Source organism: Notechis scutatus, chromosome 3 (genome assembly GCF_049901735.1).
Source record: "Notechis scutatus isolate UNSWTSFEM ecotype Mainland chromosome 3, rNotScu1.2, whole genome shotgun sequence".
Lineage (NCBI taxonomy): Eukaryota > Metazoa > Chordata > Lepidosauria > Squamata > Elapidae > Notechis > Notechis scutatus.
In genome coordinates, this window is record NC_142011.1 from 36021522 (window position 1) to 36043816 (window position 22295).

Below are 22295 nucleotides of genomic sequence, written 5' to 3' on the forward strand. Positions count from 1 at the left end.
AGTTGTGTCAGGAGCACTGAAGCACTTTCAGGCTGAAAGGACTGAACGGTGACATCACTGTTGCCTGGGGACTGCCAGTTTGGGGCTCCTTTCATGTCCCCATTAAGTTGCCCTCTGAAATGGTACCCATCTACTTACTCACAAAAGTGGGCAATTTGAACTGCTGGATCAGCAGGAGCTAGAATATATGAGGGGAGCTCACCCCATCCCAAGGTAGCAAATGGGTCTCAAACATAAACCTACTAATTGTCAGTCCAGCATCCTAACCTCGTGAGCCATCACACTCTCTCAAGTTGACTTTAGAGAAAGCTAAGGAGCACAAGGCATGCAGGATAATTTAGAAAGCCAAGAGTACCAAAAAGAAGTCACTTCATGCTTCATTCATTGTAGAAATTCCTTCAGTTATTGTGTATCATGGCCAGCTGTTGAACATACTGAGAATGGGAATCCCAAAACATCCCATGGTTTTTCATGAGAAAACACAATAGACAGAATGTTGTGAAAGACTGGCTCCACATTGACAAAGAAATAAGGCAAAACTATGTTCTCCTATTTATTCTATTTATTCACCCTACATGCTGAATTTATATTAAGGGAAGCTAAATTGAAAGAGGATGACTATGCTTTTGAAATTGGAAGAAGAAACATCAATAATCTGTCCTATGGTGTCCTATGACATTACTCTATTAACCAAATACAAAATATCTGCAAAGACTAATAATAAAAGTGACAGAGTATAGTGAGAAAATGGGACAAAAATTAAATATGTGTCAGACAATTTGAAGCTTTAGTTTTGCTTTCTATATGTCTGGCTACTTGTCTGTAAGCTTAGAAGAGATCTGGGATCTGTCCTCTTTACAGCATCTATATATGTTTCTATCCCACCCTAGCCTTTTAGATAACTAAATTGGTTTTATCTGCTGTCCTTATTGGAATTATTTGGAGGTTTGATTTTTATATCTATCTTCTTTTCAGAAACTCTTGGGTCCCGTCCCCCCAATTCTCCTTTAATGAGACCCTGCTTCTAATTGCTCTAGGATTATTAAATTTTGTTTCATTATAGTTCAGGATATATATTTAACTACACACAATTTTACTTTCCCCTGAAATTAAGAACTTCAGAATTGCATGATTTCTTAGTGTTTTTGCATATTCCATTTCCTCAATTCAGTTTTTCCTACTGGTCAATATCAAGTAAAGAATATCTGATCCTTTTGTCCTTTCCTGCACTCTCTGATGGACAAGGTTGTCAGCAACACAAATCAGGAATTTCCGGAAAGGAATATGTTTGTTTCTCAACAGATATTGGGGCAATTAAAGTTTCCTGTCAGTATTATTTGAGTGACTTTTTTTTTTTTTGCAATCAGTAGTTTGCAATCTGCAGTTTGCATCATCTGTATCTTTAGTTGAGCAGTGGAGCAAAATCTTGGTGTTAAACACAACATAATACAAGCCTGCTGAATGCACCCCTGGGATCACTACTTTCTTAAGCTTTTTACCTGAGTTGTGGAACACTTGAGTATAGCTGTTTGACTAAGCTGTCACCACCTGGTTTGAAGAGGGGAGTATTCCCACCCCCCTTTCCATTTCTTGAATCTGGATGGGATCAATAAAGGAGATTTCCCTGTTCCCAAAAGTAAGCTCTCAAATGGTTCTAGTTTTCACCTTTAATTAGGATTACTAGACTCAAGTTTTGGAATGTGTCAGGCTGGTATAAAGCCAACACAAGAGTAACAGTGAATGAATGATTTTTATTTTAATACTTTCTGTTCTTTTTGAACAAATCGTATTCATCAATGTGTTGTAAAGCTTATGGTGCAAATTAAATATATAATCATTATATTAATACTTACCCAAAGCAACACTCACCTTGTCAACTATTAATGCTTTTTGTGTGTTAAAACATGTTTTATTGCACTCATTTCTTCACTTGGCAGTATTTGAAAGGTGTTGCTCTGATGTACTTAAAAGAGCTTAAGAAAGTCCCAAAGGTGCTATTCAAAAGACAACTGGACTTTCTCAAGAGTTTTTTTTCCCCTTGAAAATGTTTTGCTTTTCATCCTGAAAAAGCTTTCAACTGAAGCTTCTTCGGTTCTAGAATTATTCTCGAAGTTCTAGAACTTCTCAGTATGACTGAGAATCTGCATAGACAGCTTACATGAAGCTATTATTCTTCATCATGCCCTCATTTATGCAATTTAAATAAGGAATGGACATTACTGTTTTAGTTCTTTTTATGGAAAGGAATGCTATGCTGATGTTGAATATTTTGTCGCTATTTGATTTCCCCAGGGTGTTGTGTTGTGAAGATTTTCTTTAATACTATCTTTAGTGAACAGTTCCCACTTCTTATTTTCAATGCTTCTGACAGAAGTGTTAATGAAACATTGAGTCACATATATATTGCATTGCAGTATTTATACTACATTTGCCCCCTCAGTTAAATTTTCCACTAATGTTATTTGAGCTTAGAGAACAGAAGCATTATATAACCCTTTATTTAGATCCCTTTATATCCCTGTGGTCATATGATATTAACCTTGGTGTTCCCCTGTGGGACAATACAGTATACTTTTACAATTAATGATCACTGATGCTTTTCTTTGAAAAGATCCCTATTTTTATAGAATGCTATTGCATAGTGCTGCTGAAAAGATTGAGAGCAATTCTACAGTGGCCTTAAGCTGTCTGTCTTCCATGCTGATATCAGCTAGAAATGAAATTGACTTGGGAAATCACTCTCCAAATGTCAAAATTTGGTTAGATGTTCTGTCGGGACAGCAGTTACCACAGACTCCCATTGATAAATTTCCCTCCTTCACCCATTCATGCTGGGAAAGCAAACACCAATCATTGTTATTTGCAAACATACGGTTTCTATCTGCATAAGTAAAAAGCATCCAATAGTCATAGCATCATAGACCTATACCATCAGAATGTCATCTCAAAAGTTATATAATCCAATATCCAATTCAGCACAGGAATTGCTTGCTCAGGATGGGCATTTCAACAGTTCATTGCAGTGTTTGGGACATGCCACTTTTCTTGTTATCATTCGAAGTAGAAGAGATAGATGGTTGTTGAGATGAGTTTGGAGTCAATTGATGATGATATTTTGCATTCATGTCTCCCAAACTGTAACTGGGCCATCCTGGCATCAGGGCAAGGTGGATATGCAGCTCAACCTTAGAAAATTACCTATTGTTATTGTCCATTTGCATAGCCATGAACTGTTCTGACCACTGTTGAAATTTGTTTATGGAATTTCAGAAATGCTAAATGTATGTCACTGACTACAATTTGCACCATTCTTTTTCCTTAAAGGAAACATTTCAGTTACCAGCACTGCAATCTTATTTCTGAACAATTAACGATAGGATCAGATCGTTTGATCAATAGAGCTTTGCAAATATGAATCAATATGGGTACAGCATGATAATAATATCCAGTTGATATCCTTCTGCTGATGAAAGTATTTGTTGGTAGAATAGGAAGAATAATTCACATATCTTCAAACTGATCGAAAGATATTTTATTTGGTAGGAGGCAGAATTATTGAAAATCATTCTATTTTGCTGATGAATGACTTCTATCAGCAAAAGAATATTAATTTCATGCTGTCTCTATCTTTTAAGTAAGTAATTTTGCTTAGAAGTTTTAAATGTCTACTGGGAAAGGAAACAGAAATCTGTACAGGTAGTCCTCAACTTACAACAGTTTTAGTGACCGTTCAAAGTTACAACATCACTGAAAAATTGACATGACCATTTTACACACTTAAAATTGTTACAGCATCCCCTGTGGTTACGTGATCAAAATTCAGATGCTTCACAACGGACTCATTTTTATGACGGTTGCAGTGTACCGGGGTCATGTGATCACTTCTTGCCATCTTCTGAGAAGCAAAGTCAATGGGGAAGCCAGATTCACTTAACAACCATGTTACTAATTTAACAAGTACAATGATTCACTTAACAACTGTGGCAAGAAAAGTGTAAAATGGGGCAAAACTCACTTAACAAATGTCTCACTTAGCAACACAAATGTTGGTCTCAGTTGTCATAAATCCAGAACTACCTGTATTACATTTAAGGCATATAGGGTGCTTAACAAGCAATTTGTATTATTGTCCCTATGTTGTGTAACATTTGTAGTAGTTGAAGAATGACATGTGTTACTTGATAAATATGTTCTTGAAAAGAAAACCCTATCCATTTTTTTGTTTAACAGTACAATAATTTGCATGCCACCTACTTACATGCTCAAGGCAGCCTGTAATCCTAAAAGTTTTAAAAGTCCAATATATATTAAAACTCATATCTATTACTGTTGCATACTGAAGATCTACCTGAACAACTACAATATACCAACTGGATTACCCTCTAATTATTTGAGATTTCACAATATTTTTGTAAATTGTACAATAACTGTGTAATAGTAGTAAGAAATATAAATACAGAAAGTGATATATTGATTGTCACGGTGGAGGCTAAGATTGTAAGCTTGCTTTTAAAATTGCATTTGGCATTTAAGTAATTAAATGTTGCCTTGCAGAATAATTGCTTTGTGGTTATAGGTACTTTATTTGCTTAATAACAGTGACTGCTATCTTCTCTGAAATTGTTTTTGTACAATGAAAGTGAACATGTCCTAACTATATTTATGAATTGATATTGCACTCCTGATCTTCAACATATTTGCTATTTAAATAATCTAGAGGATGTCACTAAATTGTTCTGTGGCAAAATATAGGGGCTCAGATTCTTTAATCATAATATTTTCTGGATAGAATGATAGTCAAAGCCCTCAAGAAAGATATTCCTTGTTGTTAAATTTACATGAATCTATTCCTTAATATATATGTCACTTGAATTCTAATTCTAGGAGTTCTGCTACTGAGTAATCAGTGTCAATGAACAAGATTTCTAAATCAAAGCAGTCACTTAGCAACCAAGACAGAAATCAATTTCAAGCCACATGCATTATATTTAGGGTCACAAACTGGAATTTAACTGAATATGAAAAGGTACAAAGAATCCATTGTATGGTATGCTTAATAAAACACCAGGTATTTGTTTGGCATTTTTCTTGTGCGCCCACATAATTATGCCTCTTTTAATATCATCTAGGGTATTTGTTAATTTTTTTCATACCTTGAAAAAAACAGTTAAATTAATTTGACCCACACAAAGAAGTGAATGTATTGATAATGTGTTTTGAAGTATTATATTATCAAATAAATATTTTGTTTCCAAATTATAGAGATTATATTTTGTCATGATTCTTAATATACTGGAGGCATATACATATTCCAGATCAGATTCTGCACAGTAATATACAATAAGTATATTATGTAGTCAAACATATCCTCTTGAAATTTAGTTTCTATTGTGTCTTCTAGTACATTGTATTTTCCTTTGACTTAGCCTCTATCTGGTCTTATACTTGAATTTATCTTAAATATTGTACATGTATTAGTTATTTGTTGCTTTGGTGCTTCCTATTTTCAGAGGAATTGTATAGCATGAGATTAGGGATGTGCTCTGCTTTGGAGTGAAAAGTTGTTTTGGGTGTTCCTGCTGTAATAGAGAGAGTATCTCTGGAAAAAAGTAATATCTTTTCCCTGAATCCCTGAAAAATAGGTACTTGAGTTAATGAATTATTAAAGTTGTGTCCATGCCTGCTTCAAAGCATCTTCCAGTACCCCATTGGTGCCTTTTTGAGTTTGCCACTTGCTATCCTGGGAAAGGGAGCAGCAGCTTTTTGGTGTTACAGATATGTGTTATACTTATGCTCCCACATGCTTTCAAGCACCTTTTGCAAGCTGAAACCTGGAAGCCATGCCATCTTATTAAAGAATAACAAAATAACAAGTTAGAAGGGACCCTGGAGGTCTTCCCCCTGCTGAAGCAAAAGACCCTACAATTTCAGGCAAATGTCTGTCCAGTCTCTTCTTAAAAACATCCAGTGTTGAGCACCCACAACTTCTGGAGGCAAGTTATTCCACTGATTAATGGTTAATTGAACTCAAAGTGGAGTCTTTATCGTGATATTTTCATAATAAAATATAAATTTTGGAGGTTTTCGTTCTCCAAATCAAGTATCTTACTCAAGTGTTTTTTCAGTGAGACCGGTCTATCAGGGCAACCTGGTCTACCCAAATATGGGTATATTGCATACTACTTCCACTAAACAGCTTGAAATAGCTATACTAGTCTCCCTTTATTTCTTTGTTGGTAAATTTAAATTTATTTTACTCAAGATTCAAAGACAGAGAGACGCTGCTGCTCATTAGTTGGGACAAGTTCATCTATAGAGTGCTTCTTGGACTGAGAGATGCAGAGATATTTTTGTGCAATGGCTGGATTTGTTTCTATCCCATATTTTCAATATGGCATATCTAACATAATTATTTTTGAAATCTGCATTAACCTTGACTTTATTCTATCACAAATATCTATACCACCCAAATCTAAGGTCATATCCTTTGATGGATAATTTGATCTGATCCCACTGTATTCTACATTGTTCAGGCTCTGTCTTCATTATAGTGTCTACTTCTGGAAACTACTTTTGAAAAAAGATTCAGACAAACTGATGTAAATGCAAAGATCTGATCATTGTCATCTAGACCAGTGGCCCCCAACCTTTTATCCACCTTTTTTCCGTGGACTGGAGGGGCCGTGGTTTTGCGTGCTGCCTGCATCCTGCAGATGGGGCTTCACTTATTTGCACGGCCTGGTTTGTGGCATGCTGTGGCCCAGTGCCAGTCCACGGACCGGGGATTGGAGATTCCTGATCTAGACCAGGGGTAGAGAAACTTGGCTCTTCTATCACTTATGGACTTCAACTCCCAGAATTAATGAGTGAGCCATAAAAAGTTTCCTAATCCCTGGCCTACTGGTTTTTCAGTTGTGGGGGAAATCAATTTTTGACTTGAATGGATTGTTTAATATACAAATAGAATATGTCCTGCATTTGTATATTAAACAGTCCCATTCAAGTCAAAAATTGATTTCCCCCACAACTGAAAAACCAATAGGCCAGGGATGGAGAACCTTTTATGGCTCACTCAGGAATTCTGGGCATTGAAGTCCATAAGTGATAGAAGAACCAAGTTTCCCTACCCCTGGTCTAGACAATGGTCAGGAGACTGAAAACTAAGCCTAAAATGTTGAGCTTTAAGAAATGATAATTAAGCAAGATGTGATACACTTTTCAAGCATCGAAAAGAGTGTGACACACAGAATACTGGTTCTCTGACAGTCCAGAGAGCATAATCTGTCCAAACCAAAATATGTTACCAAAAGGATATATTCCAGTTGAATCTTAGGAAAGCTTTTCTTATGTTTGATATCATCGGAACCCTGACAGTGGGTAGTAGTGAATTTTTTTGAGTCAATATTTATTCAATATATATTTGAGATGTTGAAGTTCCTCTTTACTAGAGTTGTTTAAGTAGAGAATCTTTTGTTAGTGATGCTTTAATTGAATTTTTGAGTGGTGCAGGGGATTTAGCCCCTTGACCAAAATGACCTCTTCCGATTCTATGATTTTGGATAGGCAGAAATTATTTTATCCAGTTGCTTTGACATACAAAAAAGATTTGTAGTCTCTGTTTAGCTATATTATATATTGTGCCATATATTCAGCTTTAGGACATATTGGTAATATTTTAAATTTGAGAGTATATGACAATTACATTTTGATTGATGAAAAGGCAAAATATAAATCCCTTAAATAATAAACAAATCTGTTTGTATACTTCAAATTGTGCTATTAGTATGCATGTTTAAATGTCTTGCTCATATAATTTCCTATAGTTTATTATTTTATTGCAGCAAATTATTATATTATGAACATTTCTAATATATTTGAACAAGATACTGTGTGAATATGCTGTTGTTGCTTGTGGCTATGATGTAGAATTAATCTGAAAACATTTTTTTCTGTCTGAAATAGAAATTATGTGGGAGTCTTGGAATCAGATATTCTGAGTATAATATTTTTTTTTGTCTCCGTAGTAGACTCACGTTATAGCTTTAGGTCTCACAAAAAAGGGATCTGACAGCATAGGACATAAATTAAAGCACTTGTAATCAGAGGGAATTATAATAAAGAAGCTCTATAGTTATAATAAGTTTCTGTTTTCCTTAGACATAGGCCACTAAGAAATATATAATTAAGAATCAATGATCAAAATTAACAGCTGATCAAAGAAGTTACCCACTGTTGTTACTCTAGTTTGAAACTCAGGTTCTTAATGAATGAAACTCTACAATATAGGTACACAAACTTCTCTGAACAGACACCTCACATTTTAAGAGCATGTTGTTTATATTCTCACAAACTGACTAGAATGGAAAAGATTGCTCATAGACAAAGTGGTTACCATGGTGGGTAAGGTCAATCCATTTGATGTCAGATGCATACATAACAGTTTATGGACAAATTATAATCAAAGTTCAGTCCAGTATAGGGATTTGATTCACAGCATAAGAATCAAGCAAACATAGTAGTTGAAGAGCAATTGAAAGTCAAATACTACTATAGTGAACATTACTAGTCCGTTCGAAAAACTTAGTGGTAAAGTATAGTTAAGGCAACAGCAAGATAAAATGATACTGGAGATCAGTGGCAGAATTTGTGTTTAAAATGATGACATCTCAAGATCATAAACATTATCCAGGTAACTGTTCTCAGGCAGAAATTTTATATATGAAACTCAAAATCCAGCTGATGATAATCAGCCATAAGTTAAGGCCTGAGCTACTGCAAAAGAATGGATTGGGTGGTGGTGGTAATGGGCAGTGAACTTCTTTGAAATTAGACATTTTGTTACATTTTGGTATTTGGCTTTTGACTAGGCATTGCCATCCTCCGAAAGAATTTGATGGTTCTTTGTTTGTGGGTTGGGTATAGGATCTAGCTACTAGTGACGGTGGGAATTGACTCTTCTTAGATAACAAGTAATACAATTGAAAGAAGAAAGAAAGAAAACTAAAACAAACTAAGCGTGAAAAAGAAAAGAAAAAAGGAAGGAGAACATAGAAAAAAACAGGAAAAAATTATGTATATAAAGAACAGACTTCTGATATCCTTTCAGCGATTATACATACAGTTCTAATCCAACTGTTTTCTCCAATTTCATCCTAATTCTCTTCTTTCTATAACCTTTCTAATAATCAAAACCATCAATTATCAAATCATTTTCTTTTTTAAGCAAAAAGTCCTAGGTGGACTGGACAAATGCAGTCCTGAGGGGACAGGAGCTTAGTCAGAATTTGTTGGAGGCAATTTCATAATTGTCTGACAATGTCATAGCCTGGCCATAAAACATTAATTGGCTGCTCTGATCTGCTTTGACATTGCATATAAACTGCCTTGCTACCATGTTGGTCTTTTTAGCCTGAAATAATTAGGTAGTGAAAATAATTAGAATCTTTTCCAAATATTCACTAGAATCTTATATATCCTGTAGAACATTTTGATCTGTTGAACATGCAGGCATAGAGACACAATATTGTACAGTTATATGAGAATCACTGAATTAATGAATAGACTAGACTCACATAAGAGGTTTAAATCCATGTGAATCATCGCTTTTGATTTATTTACTGAGACTATTTAGTATATTTCACATTTTTAAATTTAAAAAGCATGACTCTGAACATATAATATCAAAAGGTTGCTATAGAAAGAGATAGGGGTATACATCAGTAGAAGAAGCTTTTCTATATAACTGAGAATATATCTGAATAAATATGACAACTGAATTTAAGAATTCCAACTAATTTCAAGCAGTATTGTTGCATGAAATATTTGAAGGTAGGTTCAAATTCATATCAAATTCATATCATTTTATAATGCCTTTGTAAGACCACACTTGGAATATAGCATCCAGTTTTGGTTATCGTGGTATAAAAAAGATGTTGAAACTCTAGAAGGACTGCAGATTATTGAGAACTCACAGGTTTGAAGTAAGTAAAATGAGAGAAAGGGAGAGTGGGATAAAAAATGGAAAATATTTTTATGATAAAGTCTTTTTTCACTATGATTCATTTTATTTATTATCGTTCAGGCTGTTTTATTCTCTATTTTCTAATGTAGAATGAAGAGAATTATTGCATGTAGTGATGGTAGAAATAAGAAAAATAGATGTTTAGTTTTGATCTCCTGAGCACTGCCCAGTATCAATGCTGCAAAATGGGGGGCTATAAATTGTTTATATATTTAAATAAAATTGATAGCACTGGATCATTATTTTCAAATTATAATAATAAAAATAAAAAGTCAAAATGAAATAGACAGTGCTTTAAAATGAGTAGGGCTCATTGAAGGAGCAAAATATTATAGCAATGCACAATATTAAGAATATTAAAGCTAAAAGGAACAAGAAAACTGTGTTGAAAAATAAAAAGACACGCCTAATGTCAGAGACTGAGACGAAAATCTGAGTCAATGGGGAAATCCTGGACTAGAATCAGAAATGAATTATTTTCCTACAAAATAAATTTCAGAGATGCAAATGTAGAAGATGGGGAATTTGAAAAGAAAGTGCTCAATAACACTACAGTATCATACAAAGAATATGATGGAATATGTAAGAGGTCACCAAATTAACTGAGACTGTTGTATTTGACATTTTCAGAAAATACTTAATGGGAATTGAGCTGAAATAATGCTTGGAGCTGTAGAAATAGGGAATCTGACTCATGTGTTCCAAAAAAGAAAGAGATTCCACACCCCCAACCCAAATGTTTGTGTACTCAGCAATTCAATGCTATAGTGTTACATTTGAGTTTTTTTTGTGTGTGTGTGTCTTCCGCTCAGCTTTCCAAAAAACCCAAGTGACAGGAGGATCCATGAGGTCCAGACTTTTTAGAGCTGGAAATAATGAACAAACTGTGCAGTAATTCTTCTTGTATTTTGCTGTGTTGCTAGTTTTGTTCAATTTGTTCTTTGTGTTGTCATATATAAAATGTTACCAGATTCTTATTCCATTTTTCTAAAGCGTCAACAGTAGCAATTGAGAATTGAGAAAAGAAACACACTATATTTCACATCTTTTTGTCAATCAAGGTATTACTTCTAGATTTATATGGTGGATTTAGATCTAGGTATGCTCATGAATAACATAGTATCTGAGGCACATATTTACAGAGGGTCCTTGCCTTCTGAGATTTTTTTTTTTAACCAAGATGTCTGGAAAACAATACAACCTTCCAACCAAACTTTCTTTTGTCTTTTGCCCATTAGCTGAATTTTATAAACTTCTCTGTATCTATTATTTTAGTTACAGCATTCAGATGTTTTGTTTTGTTTTAAAACAAGCATGGATTTTAGAAGTAGAGGGAGTATAGAACATGTCTCTCTCTGTTGACAACCTATATTTTTAGCAATTTGCATTTTTTTGGCTCTTTAGTTGATTTTAGACTTTAATTATCTTCCTAAAAGAGAAACTACCATTTACTGGCAGTATGAAAACTTGTGCATATGTTACCTTCTCTAAGCAGTTTTCCACTTTCTTTTTTTATATTTTTGTCTCTTTTTCTCTTTTATATTTTCTCCTCTGTCAAACACTTATCCAGAGCTACATCCAAACCATGTTTCTGCCAGTGTGGCTCTCAAAATTACAGTCCTTACCTTTCTTTGCATAAATACACATTTTGACAAAAATATATAACTCATTGCTACTGCAGATTAGTAAAACTTGATGGAAATAAGATATGTACAGTAGTCCTTAACTTATGAACACAGTTGAGCCCAAAATTTCCATTGCTAAGCAAGACAGTTGTTACGTGAGTTTTGCTCCATTTTATGTTTTTTCTTATCACAGTTGTTAAGTGAATACTCTACCTCACTCTGTGGTTTCTTCCCCAAACCCCAAAAACTTTAACCTTAGACTGTCTATTATTGACCTCATCCCTTTCCTAAGAGGTCTGTAGGGGGCGTGCATAAGCGCACCAACGTGCTTACCGTCCCTGTCCTATTGTTTCTTTTTATTTTTCTTATATGTACCCATTTCATGTATTTATAACTATGTTTATACTTATACCTATTATCTTGTAAGCGATTGACAAATCAAATAAATAATAAATAAATAAATAAATCACTTGTCGGGCTCCGTGCAATCCTCGCCCGACAGCAAGCACTGTTTCCGTGATTGAGAGAGACGACGCCAAGTGATTGGAACGAAACAGCGCCGATCGATGACATAATAGATACCAGCCACACAGCCATGGAGAATGAATGTCGGGTGGGGGAACGCGCTAACCAAGCAGCTTGGTGGTTAACCATGATCATCGGTGAGGGAAAGGGGAAAGTAACGAAGCAGCAAAGATCCATCCTGATAGATAGTGTGTCAGGGGGAATCCCTGGCATAATCAATCCCTGATGGGAGACCAACAATTAAAACACTCAGAGAGGGGGTTGGAATGGGAGGATTGAGGAAATGGGGGAAACAAGGGTTTATCTGGGAATCACAGGTTAGTGAGCACTCGATGTAGAATATGGGAGTGGAGGATTAGCAGTAATAGGGTAATTGGGACACAAGTGTAGGGTGGAGGTAGAAGCGGTTAGGTGGGTGGAGTAATGGGATAAATTGCACTGGAAGAAGGCTGATTCCAGTGCTCACCTTGTTCGGTTTCACCATGCTTGCTGATTACTGTACGTGGAGAAATAAAATACTGCAAACCATTCAGTTTGTTGCTTATTATCTACCGTTTCCAGGATCACAGCTAAAATCACTGCAGTTGTTAAGTTAGTAGCACAGTTGTTAAGTGAATCTGACTTCCCCATTGACTTTGCTTGTCAGAAGGTTGTAAAAGTTGATCACATGATCCTGAGAAACTACAACTGTCATAGATACATGCCAATTGCCAAGCATCCGAATTTTGATCACATGAACATGGGGATGCTGCAATAGCCGTAAGTGTGAAAAACAGTCATAAGTCACTTTTTTAGTGCTGTTGTAACTATGAACAGTCACTAAACAAAGGGTTGTAAGTCAAGGACTACCTGTATCTGGCCTTGCAATGATTTTGGATGCTGCATATCATCCAAGTTATTGAATGTGCTCTTTAAGACTGTAGTCTTCTATTAGGTCTCTTTGGCTTGTTTTGAATCAGCCCTTTATGAATTAAAGTGGGAAATGGGCTCCTCTTTTTTTCCTGTTAACTTCACAGGTTAAATGCTGTGAATAGTTTCCAGTAAATGCAGAGCAATGTGCTCTGTTGATGCACAGAAGAACAACCGATGGAACATATTCTTTTGATAATGTTCATTTTGTTCATTTGCCAAACTGAATGGGCAACCAGGCCTTCCCTTCTCAACTAATAAAATTTTATTCCAGTACAGAGAGGTTCCCTGAAGATGGGTTCCAACATGAGGCCGAAAGCTTGGAAGAGTAAACTTCTGGTTCTGGTGACCAACCCAGATTGGATCTTGGAATATAATAAATATAGTTTTCTTGTCTGTTTTCTAGAGGATGAAATCAAATAATTTCCTATTGTAACTTGGTGCTAAGGCAAGCAACATGATATATTAAAGCTTTCAACTGATATGGAGCAAAGCGTAATTATTTGTCTCGTCAAAGCTTTAGTGTGTTACAGTGTAGACTTTGGCAGTACTGTTTAGTGCTGGTACCTCTGAATAAATTAGCACTTATTGTGATCTAATGCAGAGGAGGAATTGTACGTGTTTGTGCTCAGAAATCAGAGGCTGCTGCAGCTGCATAGCTGCATCATTTAGATACTAATAATTGCCAGTTCAGAAATTGATATTTGAATGTTATTAAGTGTTTTTCCTATCCTGATATTTTAAAGTGAATAGTAAATCTATGTTGCTATTTCCTTTCATTTGTAGAACAAGAAAGATATTTAAACAGATGCCCATTTTTAACTACAGTTTATGCAGGGGTGGGATTCCAAACTTTTAACAACAGGTTCTGTGGGTGTGGCTTAGGTGGTGGGCGTGGCTGGGTGGTCATGTGACTGGGTGGACGTGGCTTGGTGGTCATGTTATTGGCGGGGTGTGGCCAACTCAACGTCATTCACATCGAGGCACGAATCTCCCTGCCTGGCCTCTCATGTCTGTGGGGATTCTGCAACAGTTCTAAGTGTGAAAAATGGTCATAAGTCACTTTTTTCAGTGCCAATGTAACTTTGAATGGTAATGCCACACAAGCAAAGTACCAGCAAAGGAGGAAAAAAAAAACTCTAGAGAAGTTCCTGAGACAGGAAGTCTAGCCCTGCCAAGAATGTAATAATGGTTAACGGAGAGGCAGTTTCTGTAAGCAACACCAGAATGTTTCCTTCCTGTCTTCCTTACAGGATTAGGCCAGTAATTTATTCTAACAACCAGTTCTCCGAACTGCTTAGAATGTTAACAACTGGTTCTAGCGAATAGGTGCGAACTGGTACAATCCCACCCCTGAGTTTATGCTGGTGAACTTGTCTTCTAGAATGAGCTGCAGCTTGTGGCTTTCTGTCTGAATTTGTGCTCAGAGTACCCACTCTTTGTAACATGAAGGGATTATGGACTAGATCTAAAGCTCTGTGGGAGGGAGGGAGGGAGGGAGGAAGGAAGGAAGATTTTGATGCTTCCTGCCAGCTTCCCAAAAAGAAACTCATTGGACTTTCCTGTTTCCATTTCTTTTTGCCCTCCCATAGCCATTCTGTTTTCTGAAATGAATACCCAGTTGGACGCAGGTTGTCTACTCTTCTCCAAATAGTTTCCTAATTCAAGAGAAAGTTAATATGTGAGAACCTCCTTTATCCCACACTAGCAGAGGGGGCATATTGCGGAGCAGAAGGAGTCAAACTGCAGATCCCGTCAGTGAATGAATTTTGGCTGGTGGGACCTAGGAGAAGAGCCTTCTCTGCCATTGGTTTTGATCTCTGGAACATCTTACCCCTGAGGTGAGATTGGCTCACACCCTCTTGGCATTTTGAAAGAGCCTCAAGATTTGGCTCTGCCAGATGGTTTGGGAACCCAATCGGGGAGCTTCATACTGGAGGTGGTTGACTAACTAAAACTTAACCACCACCCCCAGTGTGTCTGGCTCCTTTCTTTCCCATCTGATGCTAATGATTTGTATTTGTTAATTATTTTTATCTGCTGTGTTCTATGATTGTTGATTTTAATGTTTTAAAGTTTTTATGCTGTAAAGCCACCCAAAAAACCCCCACCCAAATAAATAAATAAATAAAATGTGCAGATGATATTTTATAAAGTTTGTAGTGATTTAAGATAAAGCAGAGTAATATAAATGTATTTGCAAAGGTTAGTAGTCTTAAATAAGCATTGTGCCATAGTGTAAGGAGGGATGGGAGAGACAATATCCTCAAACAAGCATTCTGAAATGGAAATTAAAGTTATATAATACATGCCATAAAGTTAAAAATACCTTTGTTTCCTGAATTATAAAGATGTTTTTAAGGAAGAAAATACAGTTTCCTTTTTCACTCATCCTCCACTTCAAAGCCATAAAATACTCTACTGATTCTAGAACTGCAGAGAGCCATCAGTGCTGAGTATTCTAGAACCATGTCCCACATCATAGGAAACCATTTGAGGAGTGAGAAAGGTAGGGAGAGAAAATACAGTTTTTATCCCTTGTTACTCCCAATAGGCTAAAAATCTCGGGAAACTTGGGGTATTCCTTATAACAGCAGCCCCCAACTTTTTGGGCACCAGCAACCAGTTCCATAGAGAGGTTTTTCCATGGACTGGAGGGGGCATAGTTTTGCATGCTGCCTGCATCCCATGGATGAGGGTTTGCTTGTTTGTGAGGCCTGGTTTCTGCATGCTATGGCCTGATGCTGGTCTGTGGACCCGAGGCTGAGGACTCTTGCCTTATAAAATGAGAGGCTGCGTTGTAACATTTTGTCCCATATCTCTGTATCTAGAGAAAGGAAGAATATTATATAACAGTGGTGGGATTCAATTTTTTTTTACTACTGGTTCTGTGGGCATGGTGTGGTTTGGTGGGTGTGGCTTGGTGGGTGTGGCAGGGGAAGGATACTGTAAAATCTCCATTCCCACCCCACTCCAGGGGGAAGGTTCTGCAAAATCCCCATTCCCTCCATCACTCCTGGTGGAAGGTTACTGCAAAATCCCCATTCCCTCCCCACCCCAGTAACCTGCTTTCCAGCTCCGTTCTCCTGTGTAGGGCAATAAAAGAAGACCCTGCCGATCAGCTGGGACTTGGGAGGCAGGGAATAGATGGGGGTGGGGCCAGTCAGAAGTGGTATTTGCCGGTTCTCTGAACTACTCAAAATTTCCGCTACTGTTTCTCCAGAACTGATCAGAACCTGCTGAATACCACCTCTGAATTACATCAAGATAAGGCAATAGTTTAATTTACACTTTAGTTTACAATATAGAACAAAGTTTACAGTTATGTGCTACTCAGATTTTGGGAAACAGTGATGTCGATGAAGGAAATTCTATCTTCTATTTCTTCAAGTTGAATGGATAAACATGACTAAAATTCTGATAAAATTAAAATAGTATTCTCATTTAAAAAACTGAATAAAATAGATTGCTTGACTCTGCAGTGACTTTTGGAGACTTACAAAAAAAAAAAAAAAACACCTCCCCCAAAGAAGGTAACTCACTGAAAGACAGAACCAGAAAGACCAAATAAAACAAACCAATGAGATCTAACCATCATCTTACTCCAAGGCCTAGCAGAACTGAGTCTTTAGCAGGTTACATAAGGTCAAAAGAGTGTCAGCAGTACTGATCGCTAGGGGAAAATTGTTCCACAGTGTAGAAGCCATCCCCAAGAAGGCATAGGTCCTATAAGATGATACTGCTTAATTAATGGGAATTATCCACTCTAGGTGATCTCACCAGAAAGGCAGCAATATATATAGACAGGCAGTGTTTCAAGCAACTAGGCCCTGTGCCATACAGGGATTTATAGGAAATAATCAGCATTTTGAATTGCAGCAGCAAGCCAACCAGCGACCATTGTAGGTATTGAAATAGAGAGGGGACATTGTCAGGCCCTCTTTGCAGTTACATGACCAAACTTTTCATGTTGGCAGCACAGACACATGTATGGCCATTTGCAGCATCGTGATAGAATTTTATGATGGTTTTGCCAAAAATGGAAAATTCTGGTTTTTGCCAAAACTCTGCCCGTAGCAAACGATTGGTTCACTTAACGGCTAAGGTGTTTGCTTAACAATCACTACAAAAAGGTCATAAAATTGGATGAGTCATACAACTCACCCATTTTATGTCTGTTGTGACATATGTCTGTAATGGGCAGGCTCCATTTCCATTGTATGTTGGGGGCTACCTGTACAAGTAAGATTCAGATAGATTTTAGCCTGCCATGGAAAATGACATCCATAAGCACCTAAAAATGCAAGTTAGCTGTAGGTGATATTTCAGAATAGGATTTCAGGACAAATCTTGAGATTTACATTCTTGGCCTCTTATGGTTAGATTTCCACTCTTTGGATGTAGCAAACAAATAAGATAAAATGAACTCAGAGGAAAATAGCATTACTCATCTTGAATCTAATAATGCATGTGTTTTGATCCCATATTCTCCTTATTAACTGAAAACTCCTATTGATATTTATGTTTCCATCTGTTGAACACAAGATTAGAAATAGTTTATTCTGATTATTTTCCAACTGTAATAAACTAAAGCAAAAATTGGAAAAAGTGGAATAAATTTGAATCATGTGCTTAAGTGCTGAATTATATGTTGTAAGAGCATGTTGAATGTTATTAAATTCAGTGCATTCATACACATTTTCAGTTGGTTCTTCATATTTGTCTTATTTTTAAGAAATATGGTTCCTGGGCTGCTGATCATACTGTTTTTGTTTCTATGTGTTAATTTCTTTGCTTGATATTATTGATTCTTTCTGTGGCCAGTATTTTTCATCCTCTGTGAAGATCATCATTTATCATTATAACAAGCTGATTTTCATTTTGGGAAGGAATTTATGGCAATGTGTGGTAATAATGCTTCTATATTAAAATGTATGTCTGAGCTTGACCAGAAAAACTTAATTTGAACAGGACATTCTTCCAATTCTAGCATTCAGTAGCAGCCCCTTCAGTACAGCTGAGCTTTTAAAACTATATTTACATGTTAATTAATTGTAGAATAGTTTGAGTGTATATTATGTTTTGCTGGTGGCATCTGGTATTTTTTGTTTTGGAAGAGTGGTACTCAAGAGTCTTTTCTTAGAAATACTTGGCAATACATTGACTTGTATTAAAGGTAGAACTACTTCAGCTTCCATTAATCTTACAGTATGATAAATTTTCCCCTAGAGTGTATTTTTCATGAGACTTATGGATAGCTTTTCCTGGCATTTTTTTTATAGATAATATATCTTAGTGGACTTCTTCAGTTGAAGGTTGTCATAATAGTGGAAAGGCTAAAATCTACTTAGTCAATGCATATACCTACAGATATACTTCCATACAGATGGAGAACATTAGCCTATTGGATAACAGTTTTGTGAATTCTGGCTTCAGTGCATTATTTGGTTCAATTCAAAATATATTATTATTATTGCCATCTGAATTTTGACTGGAATACAAAAGAATACTGCTACCATGTGTAAATTATCTTGAGAATGCTTGTTCGCTATTCAAATTTATATGTCATTTTTTGGTAAATACATAATACGTTTTTTGAAAAACATTGTCAGGTTTGGAATGCCATATTTTAAACTAGCTCTCTGTTTGATGACATTCCAGTCCAGGTTCAAGATTTCAAGGTGAATTTCACCCACAAATCAATCACCAACCTGCCATATATGTTATATTCTGGGCATGGGTGCAAGGAACGGAGACGAGTCAGAGACTAGTGAACTTCAACTCTTTATTAAGGATTAAGAACAGAGCGTGACCAACCCTTGGGCAGCAGCAGCTCTTTTATAGAGCTGGCTGCTGACCCGTTAACCAATGACTTGTGTCCAATGCTTAACTTTTGCCCAATGAGAGATGTCCAACTAATAGCCAATCAGGTTGCTCCGTAAGGACCAATCCCTGTTCGCTATCCATGGGCCAATCAAAGGTGCAAGATTACAAGCCTGCTTACCATGAGGTTGATAAGTTTTATTAAATAGTTTTTATTAGTTCATAACAATATATTTATTTGTTTTTATATATAGGCGTGGATAATGTTCAGGGGAGGGGCAGAAGTTGCTATTCTGAATTTATAGATCTGCAGAAGTTGCCAATGTGTTTATTATGCCACTGAAAGGAATGAGGCTGATTTTTTTTCTCCTTGTGTTTGTGTGTGGGCGTATTTTCAGTGTTTTGAAGGCGGTGATGGGAACAAGACACCTCTGGGAAGGACAAAGTGCACTCTTAAAAGAACTTTTCCTTAGCAGCCATTTTATACCAATTTTAGGTTTGGAGAAAAGATAGGTGGGAGGATTTGCCTTGCAGATATTTCTCACTTCCATTTAAACTCTTAAAAATCTGAACAAAGCAAAACTTTGAGTTGCAATCAGCTTGTAAAATGGCAGTTTTAGGACTATTAGGGATTTCAAATAGTAGTTGGTGTCAAGACTCTTTTAAGTATTCTACTCCCATTTTTACTCTAAATTTTGGTGGGAGAAAAATTAATTCTATTTTGCCACCAACATTCAAATGCACTCTCTTTTTTTCACTTATTCCTGCAAGAAAAATAGTACCAGTTGGGATTCCTCTTTTTCACACATTGGAAGTGATATACTTCAGTGAAGTTGGATGGTAGCAGCAGAAACAACCATATTCTTACCCTAAAGAAAGAGGCAGTACAAGAATATGAAAAATTTATACAGTATTACAACTCTATATTCCTGCAACCTTTAATTGGGTGAAATTGTACACCTGTAGGGAAAAAAAATCCAGTCCGGGTCCAAGCCGGAAGAAAGGCGCTGGAAATAAAATGGAGGCTGATTGGAAAGAAGGACTATTTATTGATAAGCAGAACCACCAACAGCATGCAGTTCTGGGACAGCTGACAAATAGGTCGAATGAGTGGATGGATCTTTATAGATTTCTGTGACTTTAAAGATTGAACTGTTCTTGGGATTGTGCAATGAAGGGGCTTTTGTGTCTCTTGCTATTTCAGTGGTGGTGGGTTAATCCTAATATGTCCTAAAGGTCATGTCCTGTCCTTCTTAACCCCATTACCTGGAGCTGAAGGTGTATTGTTTATGAATAGATTGGCTTGGATTTCTTAATGGGCAGAAATCTCCATCTCTAAAGACTTCAGGGATCTGCTGGAGGCTGTTGGGGGTTGCTTTCTGCCTTTGTTAAGATTTTTCTCCTTTGGGCAAATATAATATTCTGTCTCTTAATATTCCACAAAATATTTCTTTCTCCTGGGGTGGGGGTGGGGGGGCTTCCCACACACCATAGGGCAAAACCTTTTGAACCAAGGTACTTCAAATGGCTCTTGAAATTTGGCACATTTTTAAATCATTTTATGACATAAAACAATCATAAAACAGTTTATGATAATATAAAATGTCATAAAATATTTCCTGTGCTGATGTTTGACTGGGCTATTTTCAAACAGGTACATCTCAGAATGTATTGCTGATAGTTTGGGGAAGACAGGACAGTAGAAACTCTGTCATTATTGAAGGCATTGAGGAATCTGGTAAGGAGATATCTCTGAAACCATGATCCAAGGAGTCATGGGTCGTCTAACGTTCTGTTAAAAATAAGCAAATATTCTGCAATAGAATTTAGGTTAAAAGGATCTAGGCAAAATATACTTAATTTCAAGATACATTATAGTAAAGTGGTCTAAAAAAGATACAATGCTCAATAAATATTAAAGCTCTGAAATTAGAACAAATGCTCCATGGCACCTACATTTAAAAACCTGTTTGTTAAATTAAGAATGGCTATAGGGAACAAATGGTAAACTGTATTAATCTGTGATGTAGAATTCTCCATAAACTGTCCCCCTTCTGAATTTTCTCTGGAAATGAAAAGCTTTTGATCTGAATTTGGAAATGAAACAACATTGACCATTCTAACCTCTAAATATTTTCTTTTCCAACAGATTCTAAATGAAGAATGCAAGATGAATCTTTGTCAAAAGTTTAAGCTTGCTTCAGGAATGATCAGTCTACTTTCCTTTTGGATTTCATAAACTATTGCTTGATCTATCTAAGTTGATTTTTATTGATCATATCAAGACAAGTAAAATGTTTTGTAGGCTTTCTAATTCTTTCTAGATCTTAAACCAGCAAGGATTTTGGTGCTGAATGGAAACAATGAACATTTTTAACAACAAAGAACTCTATGCCCTGGTTGATGGTCGTCATTGGAGAGATCAAAGGAATATCTGTCAAAGATTATGGGAATGACTCTCACAATATTACATTGTCAGTTCAATCTAGGGGCCTTGCTGATCTTATTTACTTTATATATACATTGAGCGTAAAGATGTGATGACTTTTTCTGATTTTTCTAGATATGTAATGTTAGTTTCAGTTATTTGCAAAAGGAAATGGAGATTTTATGGACTTTGTCATCTGCATTTGACAGTTGCCACAATCTGCAGTGGCCTACAGTAACCATGTGACCTTAACTTGCTGTTTCTACTGCCTTTAGAGGCATTCTAGGGAGATTTCCTTGGCAATTCAAGTTCTTCCTCTAGCACAGGCAATTTGCAAAGTATTGCCATGATGTGTGAGGTAATGCCTACCATTAGTGAGGGTGACCCCTTAGGGCCACAGCCAGGCTCTGATTCTGATGCCAACTTTGAACAGCTGATGGTGAACATGCTTGATGAGAGGGATAAACTGCTAGAGACTCTTCGGGAAACACGTGAGACACTATCTGTGACTCAGGGCCGGCTGCAAGAGACTTTCCATGAACGAGACCAATTGCAGAGACAGTTAAACTCTGCTCTACCTCAGGTAAGAAGATTAATAGACAAGATTTTTGTTAGCTGAAATATAAGCAAGGAGCAAAAATAGTTAGGCGTGTGTATTGATCTTGTGTGATTTAGCACAGAGAAAATAGGTTTTATACTGTAATCATTAAACTAAAACATAAAGATGATATTGTATTAATTGCTTTCTTATTTGTCACCAATTTTTGACAGAGGTAATGCTTCTAAAGTCATGTTGGCTTTGTCATTAAGAACAATTCTCTACCATCACTATTTAGAAAACATAGTCTATCTAGCTATACAAGGTGAAGACCGTGAAAATGAAAAACCATCTCAAACAGCTGAATGTCCATTAGATTCTTTGAAAAGTTGTAGGCTAAATTTAATGGAGAGAGAATAAATATTA

General features: G+C 36.3%; 1 protein-coding gene across 6 annotated transcripts in view; it reads left to right on the plus strand.

The window, feature by feature from the left end:
• The window catches only part of PPFIA4 (PPFI scaffold protein A4), a 111148-nt gene that overhangs the window by 4253 nt on the left and 84600 nt on the right, over positions 1-22295 (plus strand). For all 6 annotated transcript variants that reach the window (XM_087959515.1, XM_026680870.2, XM_087959519.1 and 3 more), the window contains exon 2: positions 21053-21914. In XM_087959515.1, the coding sequence (XP_087815641.1) occupies positions 21678-21914 (237 nt within the window). In that variant the 5' untranslated portion in view covers positions 21053-21677. The remainder of the gene's footprint in view (positions 1-21052; positions 21915-22295) is intronic.